Consider the following 26,824-nt stretch of genomic DNA (forward strand, 5'->3'; position numbering starts at 1 on the left):
TTCTGTTGTTGATTGTTTAAAGAGAGTTACGTTTTCTTAGACAAATAGTATGTGCCATTAAGAATTGCTTGTTACTGAATCATTTAATCACTGGTTCTGAGATGGCCTTTGACTAGGAAGTCCAGGCTGCTCTCAGATGCCCAGGACCGAGTAATTGTGCTTCGTCAGCCTTCTGAGCAGCTGGGGTGACAGGTGTGTGCCACCATCCTCTCGCCCTCCTCTCTGTCTCACCATGGAGCTCTGGTCAGTCTGGTGTGCTTGTCCTGCCTCACCCTCCCCAGAGCTGGGTTGTAGGCATGTTCCAGCTCTCCGGAAGGTCATATTGTCGCTGGGCTGAGTGATCCAGAAGTCAGGAAGACTGGGGACCGGGACAGGACTATAAATTAAAGCCAAGGGTAGAAAGTCTAGAGAGTGAGAAGAGCGAGAACGAGGCGGTCGGCAGGTGCTGTGCTCCCTGTTTTAATGACCTGATGATGCACTTTCTGTGCTGTTCCAGCTCTCAGCAGTTGTAGATGGTTGCTGTTTTGTGGTTGTTCTCTCCCACCCCCGGGGTGTGTGTGTGTGCGTGCACGCCTACCTCCACACCCATCTGCTTATTGCTGTTTTAACAGAGGTAGAAAGGGAAATGCTGGTCATTTCTATTAGGAATTTATTCTAGGTTTTAATTTTCTTAGAATGCTTTGACTTAATTTTAGTTTCGTTAGTGAGATTTTACTAAATTATGCTATAGCATCAGTGACATTGGCTAAGTGTTTGTTAGTTGAGGATCTACTGAGGAGTTTGAGGGACAGAAGCAACATGTGATGGAGTGTTTGGGAAACTGTAGGCACACGCTGGGCAGCCCTTCTTGGGATTCCTTGGTGGTGTTGTAGATGGTCTGCTTTTCATGGTTACTGTGATTGTATGTCCTTAATAGTACCTTACTGAAAGCACGTATTTGTTGTGGAATATTTAAGTAGACAAAGATGTGTTACATTTGTTTATGCTGCAGAATATTCCTTTAACTGTAAAGGTGTATTACTTTTGTTTATGCTGCATTTGTTTAATGATGTAAGGATTCATGTTTAATTATGTAAAGATGTGTTGCATCTGTTTCACCTTGCCTGCCTAAGGCACCTGATTGGTCTAATAAAGAGCTAAACATCCAATAGCTAGGCAGGAAAAGGATAGGCGGGGCTGGCAGGAAGAGAGGAGAAATCTAGGCTTCAAGGGAAGGAGGAACAAGAGGAGGAGGAGGGGGAGGAGGAGGAGGAAAAGGAGGGGGAATAGGAGCAGGGAATGAGGAGGGGAGGCAGATGCCAGCCAGCAGACATGAGAAGCAGTGAAAGTAAGATAGACAGAAAGAAAGTAAAAAGCCCTGATAAAAAAGATAAAGAGAAACAGGTTAATTTAAAAGAGCTAGCCAGAAAAGAGCTAAGCTAAGGCCGAGCATTCAAAACTAATAATGTCTCCATGATTTGGGAGCTGGTTGGTGGCCCAAAAGAAAAAAAGTCTAGTACACATATTTTAGGAGTTTTAAAAAATGTTGATTTAAGTTGCTTTTTAAAAAGTCACCTATGATCATATAAGGCATAGGCTTGTTGCTGTTTTTAATAATTTTGCGCTGGGAAATGTGTCAAGGCCCTGCATGTGCCCTACAGCGAGCTGTACTCTACGCCCTAACAGTTTGCTTTTTACTTTTTATGATAGTGTAGCTTTTTCTATCGTTTGTGTGCGTGTTCTTGTTTGTTTTGATCTCATGCCCTGTGGAACTTGTTGGAAGAGAACAAGAGCTTCTGCCTTGGACAGCTGTAGGACTGTTTGCTCATGCGCTTCATTCACAGAGGCCGTAGCATTTCAGCTGAGCATGGGGATGAGTGCTCTGCAGGAGTCGGGGTGAGCAGTGCACAGGACACGCACAGGAGCCACGCTGGCTCCAGGGGCTGTGAGAGGGATAGACAGGCAGGCAGCCGCTCACTAGGACTGCCTGGGACAGGCCGTAAGGAATCTTGAATAACAGATTAAGGGTTTTAAACTCCTGAGTGGGCAGGAGAAGTATTTTGTCCGACTGTTTGATTCTTGTTTAGGTTAGCGTTAACTTGACTTTGCTCGCGTATTGTTGCCGTGTGGTTCTGACAGAGTTGGCCAGTTTTGTTTCACTGCTATCTTAATACTTCTGTGGAGAAGGAAAGTGATTGTAGTTGAGATAAATTCGCACAAGGAACTTCAAAGTCACTGTTGTTTCCTAATCCTGTTATTAGAATGCAAGACTTTTAAGGCATTAACTTAAGGTGATTGAGGTGGGATGAATATATATTATTAAAAGTAAAAAGCAGAACAGATTTGTTTTTTTGTTTTGAGTGAAGGAGACTGATTGAACCTAGGCTCTCTCAGATGTTAAACATATGCTCTACCACTGAGCTGCACCCCAGATTCAACAGCATATACTCTACCACTGAGCTGAACCCCTAGACTTCAACACCATACACTCCACCACTGAGCTGCACCCCAGATTCAACAGCATACACTCTACCACTGAGCTGTACCCCAGACTTCAGCAAACTGGTGGAACTGACTGTTCAATTTAGCTACATTTTTACTTTTAAAATAATAGATCAGTTAAAAGAAATAGATAGGAGCTTTTTCAGACATATGGAGATGGTCCACACTGGCATCGTCTCCAGTTTATTTCGTGAGCAGTGTTTTCCTACTGTGTACAGACTCTCCCGTGATCTGCCGCAGAACTGCTTGAAGGTGTCAGTCGATTGCTGGTTTTTAAGTAGCAGAGACATACAGAATATTGGCCTACAGAATGACAGACATACTCAGCCATACTGTCTGTCAATTCATAGGTCATTTTCCTGTACACCAGTTCACGATGAGAACTTGCATTGTCTTCTGTGCTTGGGTCCTTCTGGTGGTGACACAGCACTTGAACTTTTTTTTCATTTTTCTTTATTAAGAAATTTTCTACTCACTCCACATGCTATCCATAGCTCCCCCCTCCCCCCTCTTCCCACCCCCCCAGCCCTCTTTCCCAAGCCACCTCGCATCCCCACACCCCCAAATCGAGGTCTCCCATGGGGAGTCAGCAAAGCCTAGCACACTGAGCCTAGGCAGGTCCAAGCCCCTTCACACTGCACCAAGACTGACAGCACTTGAATTTTAAAACGTTTATATTCTTAATTATTTGTTAGTTAGAAAACAGAGTAAAGGTTATCATTTTTCTTTTTTAATCAAATGAGATCAAGTACCCAGAAATTTCTGTTCTTCCTTTCCCACGTTTGTAGCCAGTTGGTGGCCATCAAAAGTAACAGCATCTCCACTGGAAGTCAGTCCACAGTCCACATGGAGTTGCTGTTACATATGATGACTCCATTCCATTTGTCGGAGGACTCCTTTTGTTTTAAAACCGTAGTTAGTGTGTATGATTCTGAGGACTGAACCCGGAGTTTGGTGCATGCTGGGCAAGCACTCTACAGGAGACTATGGAGCTACGCCAGCCTCTGCCTCCTCCTTACGCGTGTGTACGTGGTGGGAGTGGTGGCAGTTTGGGGACAAAGTTCTAGCCTGTACCTTGCTGTCCTGCCTCAGCTTCCTGAGAGCTGGGACCCAGGGCGAGCTGCAGCACCATGCCTTCCTCTCCTGCTTCTTTGACGAAAGTCTTCACATTACCTCTAAACATACTTGTTTTGCAAAAGAAAACCTTGGTTTATTCATGTTCTAAGGAAGTTTAAAGACTGGCAGACTTCAAGCTCTGGACTTGAACTCTGACGTGTTAATTTCATTTATAGTTTCGGCTTGCTTCTTTTTCTCAAGAATAGTTTTACTTTTGATGTTAATAACATTGGTCATTTTCTGAATCTGTAATTCCTGTATAATTTAGGTGGAAATCTATTCTTTGGTTAGTAAAAACAAGTATTTTTTAACCTAGAATGGATAAAATTTAGAAACATTGGCCCCCTAGAGAAGACAGGGACTGTTGATAGAGTTTCTTTCCTTATTTCAGGTGTGTGTTGTTGCCAACACTGTTGACTTAGGCATCGTGGAGCCGACTTTAGAGACCTGCAGACTTTATGTTCGTTAAGTAAAGAAAGCACCCGAAATCACTTCCTGCTGCCTTTTCAGCTGAGTGCAGGACCGAATGGAGAACAGGCTCTTCTTTCTGACGCTCCACCGTGTTCTTAGTCACATGCAGTACACAGATAGGAACTCTTAACCTCTTACCTCACTCTTCTGGTAGCTTCCAGTGCGGCTCTTGTCCTGTCCCTTCTGCTTACAGAGAAAACAGAAAAGTGTGAGATGCCAGCGGGCTCCTCTTACCTGGGAGCCCTCGGTGCGGCTGCTCCCAGCTAAATATGCCCTGTGCTGCGGAGAACAGAGCTCAGTGATTGGCTGCTGTCTGTCGAGGCTGCTCTCACTGCCCGAATTTTCCCTGATGGAAACCAAAGCAGGGACACGTAATGTGTCAGATAAGGCCTTTGAGTCAAGTACAAAGTTTTATTACGGTCTGACTATTGCTCTGTGAAATACAGCATTAAAATGGAAACAGATTACAGAGTGATAAGTGGTTTCACCCACTTTTATCAACGGCAATTTATACTGATCTTTAGGTCATAAGTCAACTGTGTGTTCAAGTATAGGATGCTGTTAATAAGATAAAGAGAATGCTTGAATTTGCAAGGACAAATTTAGATCCCAACCCAAAGAACATAATAATATCACAGGGGAATTCTTAAGAAATTCTTTTAAAATATTTGAAAGCATGAGCTCATTATAAATCATCTTGGTCTCATGTTCTTATTATTCATTATAAAAAATTCTACTTCTAAGTATTTGTTGTAAAGAAATAAGACTAATGAATTCTATACAAAGGTACCCATGTAAGATGTCCAGCTTAGCTGTTTGTCAAGGAGCGTAATGATCTAGAAAAAAGATAGGGCTGGGGGATAGCCCAGGGCTAAAGCCCTTGCCAAGCCCTCAAATCCCAGCATCACACACATGCACACAGATGAAGTTCAATCACCCCATGGAGTAGCTTTGCCTAAGTCCCACTTAATGAAAACCCAGGGACCAGATCTGTCCAGTATGTGGCTGTTTCTGGGTGGGTTTTGTTTGTTTGTTTGGTAGGAAGTAAATCCTCCACTACTGAGCCACATTTCCACCCAGGTTTTCCTGAGACATGGACTGTGTAGCTCAGCTCTGCACATGCATGGGGACCTCTGTGCAAGGTGCGGACGGCAAGAGGAACTTCTCCTGGGACAGCAGTGCTGTGCACTTGAACTCCTGTGTGCTCTGACAGAAGGCTTCTGTTAGTGTACTTTTAAAAATTACATCTCAGTTTAAAGTTCAATTAATTAACTTTTTTTAACTGACAAAATTGTATACATTTGGTATATACAACATGGTCTCTCAAAAATCATAGGTATGTTATATTAATATGTACTTGTTTGGTTTCCTTTATTCTCTAATTGTAGAGTTGATTGTGTTTTGTTTTAAAAATATAAGTCATTTGTTTGTCCAGAATCTCAGAACAGACCTGAATACAGAGCAGGAGGCTTAGCGAGGTGCTCTTAGTGAGTGCTCTTCAGCACTGGAGTGAGATGGGAAGCACACTCCTCCAGGGAAGCCTGCCTTCCCAGCCGCCACAGTTGCGGGGGGAGGGCGGGCACTGGAAACAGTTTTCTTTGCTTTCAGGTTCCTAAGAACCTGGGATAAAGAGCAAACCTAGGCTGTTTTCTTGGTATTATAGAGTTTAACTTGGCAATTTTTGGGGAAAGAAGTGTCTGTGTGTGTGTATGTATGTATGTATGTATGTATGTATGTACTGTGTATGTATGTATATATGTATGTACTGTGTATGTGTGTATTTGTGGTCCTAGGCCATGCTCATGCTAGGCCAGTGCTCTCCCACTGATCTACACACCTACCTTGACTGTATTTTGTTTGCCTGCTGCCTGGCCTTGGAGCTCATGCTGACCTTGAACTCGGTCCCCCTGCCATATCCTGAGGCACTGAGGTGACAGATGCACACACCATGCCCTGCTTGAAGCTGGGTTTTTTAAATTATTGCACATTGTTTTTCACTGATGGAGATTACATTTGTAGTTGTGCCGTTTGTAAAACTATGACTGCAGTAAAAGGAAAATGAAATCAAGCAGGCGTGGGACCCCAGACCTTGGAAATCTAAAATAAGGCTTCCATGACCTTCAGATGAACCGTGTAAAATGCAAGAGCGCTTAGCGTTTGGGTGACTGAGGCAGGAGGATTGAGACCAGCCTGATCTGTATGGTGACACCTCAAAAAAGAAAGGAGATGGCAGCGCACTGGAGAGAATTAAATAAGGCAGTTAGTTGTATTTCTTGTCTGTTAAAACACGGGTGCTGTCTTATTATTATTAATGTAAGTGAATTATTAATAGTTTATAAGAGAATGTTGCAGTTAAAGAGAACTTTATTCAGGTGTCTAAGGTATTTAATCTTAGGGTTTTATAGTTGACTTAATAAGATACAGATAGCAAATTTGACATCTTCCTTTGATTTATAGACTCAGCAAAGTACTTTAATGTAGTTAAATAAACACTTAAACTATAATTTTAAAGTATTATTGAGTTATCTGATATTTAAAGATAAGAAAAACAGTTCATTTAAGTTGAATTTGTTGTTATGAAATAGGTGTGAAATACATCATGTAAGGCTACTCATTTTTCTTCAGTAAGAGATTTTTTTTAAAGTAAAAAAGTTCAATATCTTTTTACAGCTTTTCATAGAAACTGAAGCTCAGAAAAATACCATATTTTACTCTTGGTGTTCGCCAACAAGCCAGATAGAGCATGGGCTTTGGACTCTGCTTGCTCTGTCGACACACTAATCTCCTGAGACGCCCTCCTTCCCTGCCTTCAGCCTTGGTTCCCGGCCCCTCTGCCTGGGCAGCCAGAGCCCTTTGCCATTGCTTAGCAGCTCCAGAGGACAGGGTGTGAGTTCAACCAGGAGCTTGTGTGACAGAGGTGGGACAAAGGAGTGGTGACAGCCCTGAGCGGCCTAGTTCCAACTGTGTCACTTATTAGGCTCAAGGTTTATGAACTCTCAAGACAGGGCAGTCAGCTACCAAGAGTCCTTATTTACAGAACTTGTTGCGTGTGCTCTGGAAAACAGAATACATGGTATTCATTTGATGAGATTAGTCTTGCCTGATTTGTTAAGTTAGTATGAAATGTGAACAGTTCACTTTCACTTTTATATTACTTTTTATCTGTTTACTCCAAACATTTAAAAATTTTCATTGCTTGCCTAAACTTGGCAATCTAATGGTAACATAAAAAGGCAGATGACACTCATCTCTTGACTCTTTTTTTTTTTTTTTTGGTTTGTCAAGATAGGGTTTCTCTGTGTAGTTTTGGTGCCTGTTCTGGATCTCCCTCTGTGGACCAGGCTGCCCTTGAATTCACAGAGATCTGCCTGGTTCTGCCTCCCAAGTGCTGAGATTAAAGGCATGTGCCACCGCTGTCTGGAGTCTTGACTCTTTTTTTTTTTTTTTTTGGTTTTTCGAGACAGGGTTTCTCTGTGTAGCTTTGCGCCTTTCCTGGGACTCACTTGGTAGCCCAGGCTGGCCTCGAGTCTTGACTCTTTTAAGGGAAAAATATATAATTGGTATGAACAGCTTGTCCACTATAATTATGTGTATATTTGAATATACTTTGCTTGTGTCTCTGTTTTGTTCTTTGGGACATTGGGTTTATTCAGATTTTTCTATTACCACGTGTTCATATTTTCTTAACTGATGAAGTGTTCTGTGCAAACTATATAAAAGACTAATATGTAACTAAGTATTACTGTCTTCTAACTAGTTATTTATTGCATAAAGTTTTATGGTGTCATCCAGAAAGCTTATCTTCACTGTTAAAGTCCATCTCAAGTGAACGGCCTGGCAATCCGGATCTGTGCCAATTTTAAGTTTTTATATTCATGTTGTATGGCAATTCTTAGACTTTAGTAACATTATACTTTCAGTCTTTCACAAAATATCACCTTAGTTATCTTTTGTTTTTTGAGATAGTCTCACTCTGTAGATCAGGCTGGCCTTGAACTCACAGAGGTCTGTCTCTCTTGGCCTCCTCAGTGCTGGAATTATAGCTGTGTGCCACATGCCTGGCTTCTCTTTGCCTTTTTAATATTTATTTTGTTTCATGTGTCTGGGTGTTTTGCCTGCATGTGTATATGTGTACCTAGTGCCCACAGAGGCTAGAGGAGGGTGTTGAATCCCCTTAAAATGAAGTACAGTTGGTTCTGAAGTGCCTTGTGGTTGGGACCTGACCCTGGGCCCTCGGCAAGAGCAGTAAGTGCTCTTAACCACTGACTCACCTCTTCAGTCCCGCCTTAATCTTTTGTGAGGTATCTCAAATTTCAGGTTAAAGAGCATGTTAACTTATATTATCTCCTTGATTTTGCTTCCTGAACATTTTGACAAGCAGCTTCATGAATCTGTAACTTGGCAGAGATGGAGACTCTGGACATTTTGCTCTGCACAGTTAATAATATGCCGGTGTAGATTCGGAACTCAGTGATTTTTGCTGTTCACTATTCTGTCCATTCCCGGTAACTGTGGTAGACCTGCAGTCAGTTAAATAATGGAGTGCGGTAGAGAGGGGCTGTTCCAAAGGCAGGGTTTACTCTGTGTATTTTAACCTTTAATGATAGGGAAGCTGAAGAGCCAGCTCGGTGGTTAAGAGCCCTTGCTGCTCTTCCAAAGGAACAGAGTTGATTCTCAGCACCCATATTAGGCAGCTTTTGACAGCCTGTGAAACCATCTCCTGGGGGTCCAGTACCTGCTGGCATCCAAGAGCATCTACATAAGTGTAGTAGACAAACATACACAAACACACGAATACATAAATAAAAATAAATCTTAGATCCTAAAATAGGTATGTGATTTGATAATTAACGTAACATTAACTATTCAAACTTACCTCAGAGTCAATCTGAACTCTTTTTTTTTATTTTTATAGTTTTTGTTTTTGTTTATGTTTTTGTGTTTTCCAGACAGGGTTTCTCTGTGTAGCCCTGGCTGTCCTGGAACTCACTTGGTAGACCAGGCTGGTCTCGAAACTCACAGAGATCCGCCTGCCTCTGCCTCCCAAGTGCTGGGATTAAAGGAGTGTGCCACCACTGGTCTAAATTCTTACAGATATACTAAATATATGTTAAAATGAAAAGTGTTGCTGTAGGCATTTCGTTTATTGGGTCACTGTTAAGTCTCTTAGTGATGTACTGTTATTTGTGTTTTACAAATGAGAACCCTGAAGTCAGTGTCTTCCCAGTGTCACTTGGTGAGGTAGTGATGAAGCTCCACTCAGTGCACTCAGAGCTGTGGGGTCCATGCTGCTGCCCGTTGTGTGTCTAAACACAGCCACTTCAAGGGGCCCTGGTGTCCGCAGGAGGGGAGGATTACAGTGAAGGACGGCACTGGAGGCCAGGCCAGGAGGCCTGTGAGCTCCAGGCTTGCCTCAGCTCCGGAGCTGGACAGTCTCAGATGAGGCCCTGAGTATGATCCCTAGCACTGCAGAATAATGAAGTATCCCGTCCCACTAGGGAGAAGCCTGTCTGGCTTCTCCCCCGCTGCAGTGTCTCTCGTGCCTGGGATGTTACGGCTCTGGAGCTGCTCCGTTGTGGCAGAGCAAACGGCTTGGCCGTGTCTCTCAAATCTTGGCCACCTGAGCGAGGGAGTCGGACTGTGAGCCTCCCTGTGTGCTGTTGGTGTCCAAGTGGAGTATGGGCTTCCTCTTGTGCCTGGGGGATGGACCAAGTCATGGCAAAGCGGCCATTGGAAGTTTCTGAGCAGGGATTTGTGTGAGAGCAGTTAGAGACATGCTTCTCTCTGAGCCTGGGCAGTCTGGCATCGCATAACCAGTGCTGAGGCGGTAAGGCGACACTAAGAACCACGTGCAAACCAACTTGACGTGCCAGCTCAATTTGGCGGAAATGAGGACAGTAGTTCCTGGGTGGGAAGTAGATGGACTGAAATAGGAAGGTGAGGAGATGTTTGTCTTCCTGTTTAGGGGTGATTTTATTTGTACTGAGCAGCGGTTTAAGATTCTACTGAAAGAAGGGCTGTAAGTGACAAACGTCTGTCACTCACGTGATAATGCATTGCTGATCCCGCCTCCCTCCTCCACAGCCAAACCATCAAGCACATTACTAAGCTAGTGGAGGAGCATGGCAGCGACGTCTGGTGGACCCTCCCCCCTGCGCAGCTTCTTCCGGAGGACGTCGTAGCTCAGGTAAATGGCCCTTGGTGAAAATGTGAGTGACTCTTGGAGGTAAAAGGAATTTTAAAGGCTTGTATTGGAAAACTTAGGAGTTTGCTTCCCAGAGTTAGAGGCAGAGGCAGCAGATGCAGTTTAGAAGTAAACGGTTTTGCCTGTAGTGGAAGCAGAGCTTGTAGCATAGCGGAAGATGTGGGGTATTTGACCTCACGGGCCCCGGTTGTCTGGGCTGGGTGACCAAGCAGATGGTACCACGAGAGACGTCTCTCCTGTTGGTGCAGCAGGGCTGTGTGAGCTCTGACATAGCGCCCCTGAAGGTGTCCCCTGTCAGAGAGCATCCTGGGAGTTAACTGGAGCTGAAGCCGAAGTGATTGGCGCTGTGTCCTCGTGTGGCCAGCGTTCACTTCCCATGCTGCAGCGGGGCGTTGTATTCAGCTGCGAAGTCATTGTAATGTTTAGTTTTAAAACGTGGGTGCAGTGGTTGTATTTCACTTTCTTAAAACTTCCGGAGCATTTCCTGTCCTGATGTGGCCTGTGTAGGTCAAGTCTCTTCTGCTGTCTCCGTAGGCGGGTGGTCCCGATGCTTTGGAGTACGTGCCAGGGCAGGATATTTTGGACATCTGGTTTGACAGTGGAACTTCGTGGGCTTGTGTTCTTCCAGGTAATTTCTTTTTTATTAGTTTTCCTTATGTGTGTTTGTGTGTGACTCTATGTTGGTAGGGAGGTGAGTGCAAGTGTCCATGGGGTGAAAGGGCCCCCAGTCCCCTGGAGCTGGAGTTACAGGCAGTTCTTAGCCACCCAGTGTGGGTGCTGGGAACCAAACTCTGATCCTCTGGAATAACGCGAGAGCTCTACCCACTGAGTCGTCCAGCTAGCTCCTCTCAGGTAATTTCTAAAGTTAGAGTAAAAGCCAATTGAGGTTTTTCTTTTTCTTTTCCTTTTCTTGTTTTGTGGTTTCGAGAAGAGGGCGCCAAATCTCATTACAGATGGTTGTGAGCCACCATGTGGGTGCTGGAATTGAACTCAGGACCTCTGGAAGAGCAGTCGGTGCTCTTAACCTCTGAGCCATCTCTCCAGCCCTGACAGGGTTTCTCTGTTTAGTTTTGGTGCCTGTCCTGGATCTCGCTCTGTAGACCACACTGGCCTTGAACTCAGAGACCTGCCTGCCTCTGCCTCCTGAGTGCTGGGATGAAAAGCGTGCACCCCCACCGCCCAGCTGCCAGTTAAGATTTGAAGGCTGGCCAGATGGCTCAGCAGGTGGAGGTACCTGCCACACAAGCCTGGTTACCCTAACGTGACTCCTGGAGCCCATGCGAAGGTAGAAGATCTGAGAGAGCACTGTCTCTGTAGAGCTGTCCTCTGAGGTCACACGACACTGAGCATGCACTGTGAGACACCTGCACAACTGCAGTAGTAAAGTTTTGAAAACACAGAAACATTACCCGGATCTCCGACCACAAGTGTTGTATGGATTACTATTTGTTTTGTCTTTCTTTGGAGAGTCTGGGTCTTAATCACTGTTCTGTTGCTGTGAAGAAACGTTATGACCGAGGCAACTCTTAGGAAAGAAAACATTTAATTAGGGCTGCCTTACAGTTTCAGGGTTAGTCCGTTATCATGGCAGGAAGTGTGGTGGCATGCAGGCAGATGCTAGAGCAGCAGCTGAGAGCTACATCCTGATCTGTAGGCTGTGAAAGAACCTGGGCGGGGCAAACCCACCCCCAGTGACACTCCCTCCAACAAGGCCACGCTGCTTAATCTTTCCAATCCTTTCAAAGAGTTCCACTCCCTGGTGACTAAGCTTTCAAATAGATGGGCCTCTGGGGGCTGTTCTCATCCAAACACCACAGTCTGCTGCAGTTCAGCTTTGGACTAAAGTAACATCTTTAGTCCAATGATTTCCCAATATGCCTTTTTTTTTTTCAAGGTGAACTTTTGTTTAGAATTATACTACTTAAGATTAGAATGGGAACTTTTAGACAGCTTAGTGATCAGTGCCTATAATCCCAGCACTTGGAAGGCTGAGTCAGGGGGATCATGAATTTGAGGACAGCCTGAGCTACATAGGATACCCTATCTCTAAAAATCCACACAAAAAAGACGTTTTTTTTTGTTGTTGTTGTTGTTGGCTTTTTTTTTTAAGCCTCCTCTTCACCAGCAGTTTTTTCTCTGGCCTACTTGGCAACCTCAAGGCACCCCGTTTGGAAACCACTGACATAACATGACTCCATTATTTCTCACAAAGGGATCAAATTAGAGCCAGGACACAGAGGTCACATAGCCAGTAGTGCACATGTGGCCCTCTGCAGTTCTGTTCTTCTGCCCTGTGTGTCCCTTCCTAACTATCCCAGCTCTGCAGACATTTCATACTTGCGGTTAGGTATGTTTTTGACTCACTGGCTGAAGAGAAAGGGGAGAGCATGGTCAAGAATCGGAAGGGAGCAAAAGAAGGCCGCTGTGTGCAGATGTGTTAGAAGAAAAGTCCTGGAGGATCCCAAGGAGTTAGACATAGAATGATATAGAAAAATTACCAGCATAGGGAGCCTAGAGTCAGGGAGGACTCAGTCCTTCCCACCCCACCAAGTGCCAGCTGTGACCACAGGGGCTTTCTGCTTTCTAGTGCAAGGGACAGGGGCAGTAGCTCCTCCATGCAGCTGGCCACTAATGGACTGGAAAGAGTTACCTTCAGGTTTCACGTGGACTAAGTGTGTGATCCAAAGCCTCACTGTGGGGAGCGTGGTGTAGGGTCCTGGCAGATAAATGTGAATTTTTCATTTGGACCGTTCAGCTTATGTAGTTTGATTGTCAAATGTCTATAAATTCATGCTTATCAACTAAGATGTATGCTGGCTAACTAGATGTTAATTTAAATACATTTTTGTACGTTAATTTGTTGGTAATTTCCCTAATTGTGTTTCCCTGGACATACTCGAGGTAGGATTGCAGGGTTCCGTGTTCTCGCATGTTTTAGACCTTGTAAACGAGCAGCACTACGTGTGGTAGTCAGAGCAGGAAAAGGCTGCTGGCATGTCTGGGTCAGCCTCCTCATCCTCGGGACCGGGGGCCGTGTGAGAGAGGTGCCTGGGGTGCAGGGCGGCACTCGTTCACTGCTGACCCTGGCAGCGAGCGGAGCTGCTGACTCATGTCGTTGCTCTCAATGCTGGATGTGCTCTGGGTGACCAGGCACAGTGAAGGCGAGAGTCATCTGGGCCTTGGCTGGATTAAACTGCACGAACTGTGGTTCACACCTGCCCGTTCCGTGACTTCCATGCATGCTAGGCAAGCTCTCCACCACAGCTACCACAGCCTCCACTGTGCGGATGTCTGTGATAACGTGGGCTTGACTTCGGCAGAGCATGGTTGCAGTAGAGCGCGGTCGCTGTGGTTCCCTTAACCCTCTGACACACGCTTGCTTTTATTTCTTGTTCTAATTGTAACTTCATTTTGTTGTGTTCATTCATTGCAGGCACCGAGCAGAGGGCAGACTTGTACCTGGAGGGGAAGGACCAACTCGGGGGCTGGTTCCAGTCCTCCTTACTGACAAGCGTAGCCACAAGGACAAAAGCACCTTTTAAGTAAGTCTCCCCTCTCTGCAAAGGGAGCCTGCTTTGACGATCCTCCGAGTGCCTGCCTGCTGTGCCTCACAGGCTGGAGCCACGGATGCACAGGCCAGCCACTGGCTAGCTGGAGCGCTGCTCTTCCTGGCTCTGGGATAGGGCGGTCACTGAGTCAGCGTTGTCCAGAAGAGGTGCAGTAAGGCTGAACGATGCTGGGTTCCTCTGCTGTGTTAGGTGCAGTTTGTAAGAAAGTTCCACAGGTTCCTCTTGTGTAGTCACAGTGGCACATGCTGTAATCCAAGCACCTCTAGGCAGAGATGGGAGGATCTCAAGGGTAGCCTGGGCTATGTGCAGACCCTGTCCCAAAAAGAACAACAAAAAGCAAACAGTCAACACAAGAAGAAAAGAAAAGGGGAGAAATGCCACAGTGTGAGGCGTCTGTCCCTGTGGAGCGGGTTGCACCTCCTGGAAGTTAAGATGGCGTGGGGTGGAGTAGCTGGGTAAACTGTAGAGCAGCGTCTTCAGTGATGTGGAGATCATCCAGAGTGCAGAGAAGGACAGTGTGGGCTGGGGAGGGTAGCCTGAGCTCGGCTCCTGCCGTGGGACCCACAGTGACTAGGGACCGAAGCCCCCCTGGGGTGGAGTGCAGACAGTTGCTCATCCCTGCCCCACCCGGAGCAGAGTGCACTTGGAAAGACGTTAGACAGTAGCCTAAGGGTGAGCTCTGCTGCACTCCTAACCCAGCCCGACAGTTAGCTCACCCGTCATTTCCGTCACTCTTACAAACCAGACTGTAAGCACTGTTTCCCTCCCTCCCTCCTCCCTCCCTCCCTCCCTCCCTCCCTCCCTCTCTCCCTCTCTCCCTCTCTCCCTCTCCCTCTCTCCCTCTCTCCCTCTCCCCTCTCCCTCTCTCCCTCTCTCCCTCCCTCCCTCCTTCCTTTCTTTCCTTCTTTCTTTCTTTTCTTTTTCTTTTTCTTTTTCTTTTTTGAGATAGTTTCTTTGTATAGTTTTGGTGCCTATCCTGGGTCTTGCTCTGTAGACCAGGCTAGCCTCAAAATCACAGAGATCTGCCTGGCTCTGCCTCCTGAGTGCTGGGAGTAAAGGCGTGCGCCACCACCGCCCGGCAGCACTGGTTTTCTAAAGTTGTCTTTTTAAAGTCAGTTTTAAGGAGGTGGTCTGCCCTGCTTTCTGTACATTAGAGGCCTGGAAATGCTCTGATGTACAGAAAATAGAACACCTATTTTGCTGTGTTTAAGTAGAAGATTCCTTGCTTAACAGCTTGATACATGAATGCTGAGAAATGGCCTTCACCCACAGTCTGTCAAGACATATCTAATGATTAAAATGATCCTTCATGCTGAAGTCACTTACCTTTCTTAGGACAGTGATGGTTCATGGATTTACACTCGGAGAAAAAGGAGAAAAGATGTCCAAGTCCCTCGGGAATGTCATTAATCCTGACATTTTCATCGATGGAGGAGAAGTAGGTGTCCGACTGAAACTCATTTTCGTTGGGTGGCCAGGCTCTTACATTAGCAATCCAAGACTAGAACTGTCTCTGACAGGCCCAGGATATGCCAGGGCTGGTGGCCTAGCTACTCAGGAGGCAGAGACAGGAGGGTTCGTTCCTTGAGTTCAGGAATTCAGGGCAAATCTGGGCCAAGAACAGCACATGGTGTTGTGCATGTTTAGAGGCCTCAAAGTGTCGGGCTTTATTACGTGAAACTACAGTTTTATAATTAAATGGAAGTTTGGGAAAAAATGAGATTGCAAATTCTGAGTGCACATTATTATATTACTTTAAAGATGTGTACACTTTAAAGTAAGAATGGCCGTCGGATCTGGGGAGGCCGATAATTTAGGGGCCAGGTTGGAGTTGCTGTCAGGAGAGAAAGCCATGGTGTGTTGCCCCTTTCACATCTTGTAGTCACTGGGTTGCTGGAAGGTAAGGGAAGGGAAAACAGCGCTGTACTTGCCACATCCGGGCCATCCTGAAGCCGCTGTGTGTCTAATCCAGATGTCCTGGGCACTGGGACAAGCCTGGGCCTCCTGTCTGTGTCTTGGACCGGACTGTCTCACTTGCCTTTTCAGATACAGCCTGCTTTGTGGTGGCTTTGCCTGCATTGAAGGGGAACTTTAGCTAAAGCCTTTGTTTTTCTAATTAAATATTTATGTTAATTCACAAATCCTCTTGAAGATCAAAATTACAAAGGGAAAATCTCAAAAGTGCTCATCAGATAGCCTAGTCACTGTACACCGTGGAAAGGCAGAGTATTCAGTTTGCTGCCCGCACTGAAAGCAGGTCTTATTTACAGTATCTTAACCCTCTGCTAATGGAGGAAGCGTGATGGAGGCGGAAGCTCTTACATGTTGTTTTTCAATGAAAAGGATCAGAGCAAAGAGCCTCCCTTTGGAGCTGACGCCCTGCGCTGGTGGATAGCTGAATCCAACGTCTTCACTGAAGTAACCATTGGCCCCTCCGCACTCAGGGCTGCTAGAGATGACATCAGCAAGGTCAGACTTTCTCCTTGAAAGTGTATGAGATGTGTGTGAAAACAAACTACGTGTGACCACTTTTAAATACTCTGTGTTAATTTGTTTAAAATAGTAACACTAAGAAATGTCCGTGTCTTTAAGTCTGATTAATGTATAGACTATATCATAAGCTGATGTAAAGTTATACTTTATATACTTACCATGTACTTTGCAAGTTAAATCCACTTACCTTTCTTTTTACTTGTGAATCATGTGAAATAACATAACCATCTGTGAATAAACACATGAGCAAACCAGACTAGGGAAGGGTGGTTTATCCTGAAGAAGGTTAATGAAAAACTCATCCAGTGGTTGTTTCTTTATCAAATTGGGTGTTCACATGAGAGGTCATTTGTGCCTCTGCAGTCTTATTTAGGAATAACAGGGTTTAAAAATCTCACTAAGAAAATAATAGAACTTGAGCCAGGCGGTGGTGACACACGCCTTTAATCTCAGCACTTAGGAGGTAGAGGCAGGGGATCTCTGTGAGTTCAAGGTCAGCCAGGTCTACAGAATGAGTTCCAGGACAGCCAGTGTCTTGGAACACAGAGAAACATGGTCTTAAAAGAAGGAAAAAAAAAAAAAAAAAAAAAAAAAAAAAAAAGTAAAAGAAAATAACAGAACTTGGGGGGAAATGAACAGTTGTAAAGTAACTTTGGTGACTTGGAAGTCTCATGACTTGGGTCTCATGACTTGGTTTTAACTGTGTACTTTCTTTTATTGTGAATAGCTTAGAAACACACTCCGCTTTCTCTTGGGAAATGTTGCTGGTTTTAACCCGGAGACCGATTCTGTTCCTGCCAAAAACATGTATGTCATAGACCAGTATATGCTGCACTTAATTCAGGATTTTTCGACAAAGGTCAGTATACAGCAGCCGGCTTTGGCAAACAGCAACATCAGCACCTTTTCTGTAACTTTTAGTGGATGGACCTTGTAAACCTAGTGCACCCCAGAAAGCACACCGAAAACTATGCTCCACACAGTTCAGAGTGACTGGGATGAAGCGTTTTCACATCTTTGCTGAATTATCACATTTTTACATTTAATTACTGTGTGGTGTGTGCAGCCGCAGGCGCGGCGCCAGAATACCTGTGTGGAGGTCAGAAGACGGGCTTATGGGAGTTGGGTCTCTCCTTCCACCCTGTGAATCCCAGGGACCAGCTTCGGCTGTGTCAGCAGCTTGTGTAACGTGAGCAGCAGCAGCGTTCTGAGACATGCACGTTACTGGCTGAGCTAGCTCACGTCCCTTCCCTAGCCTCCTAAGAGCCCGCAGAGTCCGCTGGTGAACAACCAGGCCCAGGCTCCTGCTCACAGCAGGCTCTCCAATAAGGAGCAGAACCGCACTGTTTGGCAGTGTGTGTCCCTCAGGGCAGAGTGACTCTCCTCTGTCTCCAGTCTCGTCTCTGTACTGTGCTGTTGTGGTGATGATGTGTGTGTGTGTGATGGTGGTGTGGTGTTGCTCGCTGCCTGCTGTACGTTGGCGATGTGCCTTGGTCAAAAGTGCGTGCCTGTCAGTGTGCTGTGGCGCTGTGCGTGGTGTTTGACTCTGCCGCTGTCGATGGCCTCAAACTGCTCCTGTGAGCCTCATCTAGTGAAGCCTTCGCGGATTTTTGCGGCCTAAAAGCTCTAGCACCCATGATCACTACAGAGACCACGAGGCCCAGGTTTGTGTCACAGCTATTGCTGTCCAACTCGAAGAGCAGCACCATCGCACAGCTTGTAGGCGCAGGTGTGTGTTCAGGGTTCAGAGCTGACATCTCCTGCAATGTCTCGCATCCAGCTACCTCTGTAGGTGGTGTGTGGTGGGTGTGTGTGGTGTGTTGTGGTCTGTGTGTGTTGAGCTGAGGCCTCAAACGCTCGTGCGTTTGCCTCTCAGGGCTTCCTTGCGTGGGAATTCTCATTGCACGCTGTCCTACATAATCTCCTGGAAGCTTAGTGCAAGCCTCCATTTCCTGAAAGAGCCAGCACCATGAACAAGTAAGAGGCCACATCTTTGTCCAAGTTCTGCTGTACAACTCGAGATGTCTTCCACCTTACACAGCTGTAGCTGCCTGTGTGTGTTCTGTTGGTAGAGCTCAGGAAAACACTTCCCTGCATGGTTGATTTGCGCAGGGAACCCTTTTGGTGGAATTCTCAGTTCAGGCTCTCTCAAATGAAATTGTGCATCTATAAATTGGAGCTTTCAGCGGCTGGGGTTGTGGTCTCAGGGCACCTTTCTTACTGTCCCAGTGAAGAACACGAGTGTTCCCTTTAATGGTGCTAATCTTTAACAGTTATAGCTGCTGCTTTGTCTGCATGGAATCTCGTTCAGGTGCCTTTCCTCACCAACTGCACGTTTTTCATAGCTTTGTGCTGTCTGTCGTAGAGGTGACTAACAACAGCAGACTGAAGCACACAGCATGGATGCTATGCTGTCTTGATGTTTCTGCTCCCAGACAACTTATTTCTTCTCAGTTTAGCCTCACCTGAGTTACCAGGACAGGGGCTGGAGAGATGGCTCCACAGTTAAGAGCACTGGCTGCTTTTTCAGAAAACCTGGATTTGATTCCCAGTATCCATGCGGTAGCTCACAACCATTTGAAACTCCAGTTCAGGGGACTCCCACTGCCTCTTCTGGGTCTGCAGGCACTGGGCACACAGGGCATACATACACATGCAGGCACACCATCAGAATATAAAATAAAACAAACCCTAGGGACTCACCACAGGCAAAGTACGGCTAGATTCTTCGCCCGAATGTCCCACAAATGACCTCTAGGCAGTTTCCAGCAGAGTCCCCTCTGAAGCCTCATGAGTTGGGTCTCCGTTGTCCTCTCTTTTCTTGCCATTCTGCCTTCCAGAGTCCCACCACAGTGACCCATTAAGCGTTCTAGCTTCCCAAGCTCACAACTCTTCCACATCTCCCTACAAACCCTTCCAAAAGCCTCTGAACCGGAACAGATTTATCACAACTGCCCCCCGCCCCCATTTTCTATATTAGTTACTTTTCTGACATCTACCAGACAAAAGCACCTTAAAGAGAGTTTATTTTGTATTTGTTTACTTGGCATGGTGGCGTATGTGTGTGTGTGTATGTGTGCACCCGTGCATGTGTGTCCTTTATAGTGCACACATGGCTGTCCAGGAATGGTTGTGGGTCTGTGTTAATAAATAAAGTTGCCTGGGGGTCAGAGCTAATAGCAAGCCATCACAGAAGCTGGGCAGTGGTGGTGCATGCCTTTAATCCCAGCACTTGGGAGGCAGAGCTAGGCGGATCTCTGTGTGTTCAAGGATACAGCCAGCATGAAGACACACGCCTTTAATCTCAGTACCAACCATAGAAGACCTGGAGGTCTGTACAGACAGGCAGTGATGAGGAGGTCATGTGGTTGGGCTTACAACCAATGAGAAGGCAGAACAGAAAGTCTATAGAAAGACAGACAGACAGGGAGTAGGTCTCTTGCTGAGGAAGATAGCAGCGGCAGTGAAGAGTAAGGTTTTTAGCTCTTAGCTATCGCTTCGACCTCTTGGGCTTTCATCTTTGCATCGGCTCTGTGTTTCTTCTTTAAGAAGACGGTTACATCTACAGGTCCGTTCTCTGTCCATCATGTGAGCTTCAGGGACCAGATTCAGGTTGTCCAGCCAGCTGGCCAGCGTCTTTGCCTGCGGAGCCACCTCACCGGTGGGGCGGGAAGAGAGAGTCTGTCCCGCCTGGGAAGACACGGTGACATTGTGTCTGCAGTCAGGAAGAAGAGATTATGCTGGCGCTCCACTTCTTCTTTTCTCCTTTTTATTCAGCCCGGGCCCCTGCCTGAGATCTTGCCACTCATGTTCAGGGTGGGTTAAATGTCTCTGGAAACACTATCATGGACACGTTCAGACATTTATCTGCTTGGTGGCTGTAAATCCTGCCCAGTTGACAGTCATGTGAACCATCACACGTATGAAACAGTTTGTGTTCCCAGAATCAGACATGTCTTGCTTCCGTGTATCCTATGGCAGAAGCATACATGCAGATTTTCACCAAAAAATGGACGAGAACATAAGTACTTAAGAAGTCCCTGGCTGGCACCTTCTGTTCTTTGCTGTTTTAAAAATGATTTGATTTGAGCCAGTGAGATGACTTGTCTGATAAAGGCATTTACCCCAAAGCCTGATGGCTTAAATTTGATCCTCAGAACTCATGGTGGAGAGAACCAACTCCCAAAAGTTGCCCTCTGATCTCCATAGTCATGTGTGCGCGCGCGCGCGCGCACGCGCACGCACACACACACACACACACACACTCCATACACACAAATACAGTCATGCTGTATAGCCCTGGCTGTCCAGTAACTTGCTATGTAGACAAGACTGGCTTTGAACTCAGATCTACCTGCCTCTGCCTCTGCCTCCCTGAGTGCTTTAAAGCGTGGACCACCACATCTGACCTAAAAAAAATAAAAACCTTAAAAAGTGGTGTGATCCCATTCCTTCAAACTCACAGACAGAGGAGTGGCTTGGTGGTGGAGAGCTTTCCCAGCATACACAAAGGACCCTGCGATCCCTCGTCAGCATGGTAGATTTAAACACCAAACTGGGCTGGGACGACAGTCTGGTTGGTAAAGAGGTTGCTGTACAGGCCCAAGGGCCTGAGTTTGATTTCTGGAGCCCAGATGACTTTTAAAAAGTCAGGCGTGGCACGAGCTTGTGTTTCAAGTGTTGGGACCTTGAAGACAGGTGGATCTTGTGGCTTACCAGGCAGCCAGAGGAGCATGTTGAGGTCCAGACCAGGGAAGAGACCTGTTTAAAAAGCAAGGTGCGTGGCTCCCTGCTCGAGCTTGACCATCCACACACACATGCACCTACACATACATGAACATGCATGCTTACACAAAACAGGCATTTAAACATAAACTCTCCTTTCCTTGGTATATATTCTGCTGCCATTTCCAGAGTAGAGCAGTGATTATTTTGAGTGGTTGTGTCTCTAGAATGACATTCTCTGGTATTCTTGTATTCTTGCCTCTGTTTTGGGAACATTTTTTTTTTCTTTTTTCATGTGTATGTATGCATGGTATGCATGCATGTGTATATGCTTGTGCAAGTGTGTATGTGCACGCACTGGCACGTGTGTGTGTGTGTGTGTGTGTGTGTGTGAGAGAGAGAGAGAGAGAGAGAGAGAGAGCGCGAGCACAAGGCAATACTGGTCTTGTGCCTCATTCTTTGAGGCAGGTTCTTACAGTTAAACCAAATCAAGTCAAATGGCAGGTAAGATGGCTCAGCAGGAAAGGGTGCTTGCTGCCAAGCCAGGTGACCCGATCTTAATCCTTGGAACTCACACAGTGGGAGAGAACCAACTGCAGATTGTCCTCTGACCTCCACATGTGATCTGTGGCTCATACACAAATAAATGTAATAGCAAATGTGTGAAAATAACAAGAAAAGTGAACCAATAAACAGTTTATTTAAAATTCCAAGGGCAAGTTTTATAAAAGGGAAAGAAAGCCCAGAGCTCACCCCGTGCTGGTTTTGCAGCCAGTGTGCTTCAGGGATCCTGGCTCCACGTTGAGGCTGGAATCACAGGCATTGCCGGAGGGAGGGCCATGGCCACCCAGCACTTAAGAGTTCTGGACATCCATACTCGGTTCTCACGCCTGTGCAGCAAGCACGGTGGCCGAGCCGTCTATCTCCTGAGATGCTCGTGCAGGGAGCTTGCTTCCCCATGACGATGCCTGTTTTCATTGCTCATCCCAGACCCCACATTTCTCCTGCCTTTGTTCTCTAGGTTACTGATTCCTACAAACAGTACGATTTTGGGAAAGTTATCAGGCTGTTAAAAGCATTCTACACCAGAGAACTCTCCAGCTTCTACTTCAGCATAGTCAAGGACAGGTGAGTGTGACTAAGCATGCAGTCCTCAGCAGCATCAAGGATGCAGTGGCCACGGTGGGCAGCTGGGCAGTGGTTACATCCGGGATCTGGGTCAAGTCTCACATGTGCCCTGCCACTTACCAGCTTCGTGTTTGCGATCTCAGTGTGTCTGAAAAATGAGGAGGGTACTACCTATCCTTCTAGTCCCAGTACTGGGAGGCAGAGGCAGGAGGCTCTCTGAGTTCAAGACCAGCCTAGTCTACAAAGAGAGTTCCACGCCAGGCCGAGTGGACTTGGTGACTAGTCTGGCATGAGCTGTCAGCCCCAGCCTGTCACACAGCATCTCAGTGGCTTTGGCATAGGCTTTATAACTCATGCTCTTTTCCTGAAAACCCTATGGCATCATTGGAGATGGGAGTCATTTAAATGTTGTCAGTTACTCTATTGGCTGTATACAAAGACGGTGATCTAGACTGTCGTCCGCCTTAAAGTCAGAGGAAACGGGTACATCTTGAGAGTAGAATGGGATAGAAGAGAAGTTGTCCAGAACCGATGTGAAGTAGATGCGGTGCTAGCGGTGGGTGTGCCCAGGCTGGGGCAGTGTGCCAGCTGCTTGAGCAAGCTGTTCTTCCAGGCTCTACTGTGAAGGCGAGAACGACCCCAAACGGCGCTCCTGTCAGACCGCATTGGCAGAAATTCTGGATGTGTTGGTCCGTTCTTTTGCCCCCATTCTTCCTCACTTGGCAGAAGAGGTGTTCCAGCACATCCCCTATGTCAAAGGTAAGGACAGCGTGCTCTGCACGAGGTCCGTGGCCAGGGTTGGCCTGGGCTTTAAAAGGTGTTACACAGTGCACTTAGAGTGTCACTGGGACAGATGCCTTTGGTCATTCAGTCTGCTCTGTACCTTCTCACAGGAGTCAGGGCTGGCTCTGTGCCTTCCGAGATAGATTAAGTACTTGACAATATTGAGAAAAAACTTTTGCTTAAATGCGTTTATAATGTTCCAAAATGTATTTAAAGCTCTTTGTTTTGTTTTTTGTTTGTTTTTCAAGATAGGGTTTCTCTGTGTAGCTCTGGTTGTCCTGGAACTCACTTTGTAGACCAGGCTGGCCTCGAACTCAGAGATCCACCTGCCTCTGACTCCCAAGTGCAGGGATTAAAGGTGTGAGCTACCTCTGCCGGGCTGTATTTTAAGCTGTATTCAAGCAAAATACAATGCTTTTTAGTGAATATTTTCATGTTATTTTTTTTTCCTCTCCTGATTTTATGTCCATAGAAAACTAGAACTTATGGGGGTGTTGGGTGGGTCACTCCTAACCTCATAGCAGGAGGAACAACTGTTTATACTTCTGCTTCATTTTTGAGACTTTTATGTTGATGTGTTTATAATGTGATCCACCTTTCATTCGTGGACCCTGGAACAGCGCACTTGTTCACTGAACTTCACGTCCTATGTAACAACCCTTGTCTCTCGTGAATGGTGAGTCTCCACTGGTTAAAGCTTATATGCTGTCTAGACCATGTATAACTCGGCTCACTTTCTTTTTTAAAGAACCCAAGAGTGTTTTTCGAACTGGGTGGATTGATACGAGCTCTATCTGGAAGAAACCAGGACTGGAGGAGGCAGTGGAGAGTGCATGTGCCATGCGAGATTCCTTTCTTGGCAGCATCCCTGGCAAAAATGCTGCCGAGTACGAGGTTACCATTGTGATTGAGCCAGGGCTCCTCTTCGAGATCATGGAGGTATGCGTAAGGGTGGGAGTGTTGAATCTGGAATCGCTTTCTATTCTCAAATGTTTAAGACCTTGTATCAATGTAGAAACTAGGATTTCAGTCTTGCAACACTGACCCTGTCACTGTCCCCTGCTCTGGACTCGTGACACATGCAGGGGCTGTTTAGGTCAGTGCCAGATGTCCTCGGCATAAAAACCAGCAGTTTTACACCGAAGGCCTGGGTTTTGAAAAATTTTGTCCATCTGGATCATATCCCAAAAGTGAGTTCTCAATGGGCAGAGGTGGTGCTCGCCTTTAATCCCAGCACTCGGAGGCAGAGGTAGGCAGATCTCTGTAAGTTTGAGGCCAGCCTGGGCCACAGAGCTAGTTCCAGGACAGCCAGGGCTACACAGAGAAATCCTGTCTCAAACAAACAAACAAACAAACAAACAAACCAAAAATAAGTTCTCTTTAATTTCCTAAGAACCAGAGACAGCAAATCAACATATTTCTCCAAACTTTCCTCATGTTTTAAATTCCACAAGTCCCATCAGAGTTTTCTTGGTGGGCTTCTTAGGGACTGATTGGCCAAGTAGCAGGATGTTAAGTGTTGAGCCTTGTGTTAGTTCAAATGCTTTTTTAAAAAGTTCTATTACTGTCAGTTTGGGGCTGAAAAGGTGGCTCAGCAGTTAAGAGCACTTGCTAATTCCGTGGGGGACCTGGGTTCAGTTCCCAGCACCCATCAAGTGGCCCACAACTACCTGTCACTACAGTTTCAGGGGATCCAACCCCCTCTTCTGCATGTAGTACATATACATTCCCACAGCAACCACACTTAACATACCTTAAGTCTTTGAAAAGGAACCATCTTATTTTGGTTGGTAAACTCAATGTGAACATTGAAGATTGGAGACGTGGAGTCACTAGAGTATTGACATTGCTGGCAATGGTGAGAATAGCCGCTGGCCGCTGTACGCTGCACAGCCTCGGCCTGGTTTGCCGTCAGCCTGACAGCCACCCCACCTCCCACCCCTGCACGCATGTATGCTCATGGACAGCACGTTAATCCGAGTCTCATGGTCTTTCATTTTTTAAAGGAATGTTTATATTAATTCACAAACTCCTCTTGAAGATCAAAATTACAAAGGAAAAATCTCAAAAGTGCTTATCAGATAGCCTAGTCACTGTACACCATGGAAAGGCAGAGTATCAGGTTGCTGCCAGTGCGCTGTATGAAAGCAGGTCTTATTTACAATATCTTAACCCCTCTGCTAATAGAGGGAGGCTCTTAAAAAGTTGGCAGAGTTTTGGCTTGACAGATAAGGGTAACTTAACCTCTTACTCATTGCAAAATAAGTGTAATAAATACCATATAGGTCGGGGTTTGAGGGGAACCATAGTTTTCAAAGTAAAAAATGAAAATTGATGGTCCAATTTTAATTGAAGAGTAACTTTCCCATGCCTTCCAGATGCTCCAGGCTGAGGAGACCTCTAGCACGTCTCAGCTGAATGAGCTAATGATGGCCTCCCGGACAACACTGCTGTCTCAGGAGCCACGGGAGAGGACTGCAGAGAGCATTGAGCTCACGGGGACTTTCCTCATCAATCTAGAGGGTGAGTAGTGAGTGTGGACTGAAGAGCTGAGGGCAACCCCAGCTTGCCATGGGACTGGGTTACTGTAAGGACAGCCTGTGACCTGTACACAGCCAGCTGTCAGGGCTCTAGGAACTGAAGCTGAGGCAGGGAGAGCTCTCCTTCTCACCCACTGAGTAACTGTCACCGTGAGTCTTTTTCCTTCTTGTGTTCTGTCCTCATATGTAGTGCCTAATACTACCCAGACCCACCCACCTTTCCTAGGCAGATTCTAAAATTTCCTTTGATGATTATCGAAAATTAAAATACTATCTGGCCATTCTTACAGGGGTTTCTATCCCAGGACTTTGTGCACTGTCCGCAGAGCTTTGCCCCCTGGGTTCATCCTCATTAGCTGCAGTGGTGGAGGGTGTGGCTCCCTTTGTGTCACTCAAGTTGTTAGTGGCATTGCTGCTGTCTCTTTAACTTGGCATTTTAAAATCCCGGGTTAAGAGCTGGGTGTGGTAGCACACACCTTTCGTCTCAGCACTGAGGAGGCCTCACTCTGTGAGGACAAGGCTACACAGAGACTGTCCTAATAGAAAAAAAGAAATTCCAAGTCAGCTGTGTACCTGGATAGGAATGGCAGGGCCAGCTCTACCTGAGCATTGCAGAGCTCCGACCTGGATGAGAAGCAGCTGGTCTGAGTCATATGCTCTTCAGTCATTGAGCGGTTTGATCTGTTTCACTGACAGTTTGTTACGGGCAAATCTGGGCCATGTTGGAAAGGTGGGGGGAAAGCCTGGGGAAGGCGTGCCCGCTGGGCCGAGGGCCGGCAGTGCAAGCTTAGTGACTGGAGGTGCTCGGTGTGTTCTTTTCAAGGTGGCGACATCCGTGAGGAGTCTTCCTATAAAGTCATTGTCGTACCAACTGCCAGAGAAAAGTGCCCTCGATGTTGGAAGCACACTACCGAGACTGCTGACACTCTCTGTCCTCGGTGTGCAGAGGTTGTTGGTGCAAAATAGCATTCTGATGTGAACAGCTCTCTGAGCAAGAAACCCTCATCGATGCTGTCTGGGGATGAATTATTAGAACCCTAGAAAGAAGTCCAAGATTTAGGTAAGGGTGGGAAGAGTAATGGTAAAAGAGAAAGATAGGAGTAAAAATCAGAATTTTAAAAGTATTTCCTGTAACTACAGAAAGATTTATATATATATACATACATATACACATGTATATGTATATATCACACACACACACACAAACACACACACACACACACACACACACACATACACACATAGAAATACATATATGCAGACATACGTATGTCTGCACATACACTCATGATGGACTTCTTCAGAGTCAGGCA

General features: G+C 46.2%; 1 protein-coding gene across 1 annotated transcript in view; it reads left to right on the forward strand.

Moving 5' to 3' along the window:
- The window catches only part of Iars2 (isoleucyl-tRNA synthetase 2, mitochondrial), a 39,717-nt gene extending 13,108 nt beyond the window's left edge, over window positions 1-26,609 (forward strand). Inside the window, exons 13-23 of the mRNA XM_028855763.2 lie at window positions 10,153-10,255; window positions 10,808-10,901; window positions 13,707-13,815; window positions 15,178-15,280; window positions 16,186-16,311; window positions 17,063-17,194; window positions 22,082-22,188; window positions 22,802-22,947; window positions 23,720-23,910; window positions 25,350-25,494; window positions 26,335-26,609. Coding sequence (XP_028711596.1) covers window positions 10,153-10,255; window positions 10,808-10,901; window positions 13,707-13,815; window positions 15,178-15,280; window positions 16,186-16,311; window positions 17,063-17,194; window positions 22,082-22,188; window positions 22,802-22,947; window positions 23,720-23,910; window positions 25,350-25,494; window positions 26,335-26,477 — 1,399 coding nt within the window. The 3' untranslated portion in view covers window positions 26,478-26,609. The remainder of the gene's footprint in view (window positions 1-10,152; window positions 10,256-10,807; window positions 10,902-13,706; window positions 13,816-15,177; window positions 15,281-16,185; window positions 16,312-17,062; window positions 17,195-22,081; window positions 22,189-22,801; window positions 22,948-23,719; window positions 23,911-25,349; window positions 25,495-26,334) is intronic.
- The last annotated feature ends 215 nt before the right edge of the window (window positions 26,610-26,824 follow it).

The sequence above is a fragment of the Peromyscus leucopus genome, chromosome 15 (genome assembly GCF_004664715.2).
Source record: "Peromyscus leucopus breed LL Stock chromosome 15, UCI_PerLeu_2.1, whole genome shotgun sequence".
NCBI classification, from domain to species: domain Eukaryota; kingdom Metazoa; phylum Chordata; class Mammalia; order Rodentia; family Cricetidae; genus Peromyscus; species Peromyscus leucopus.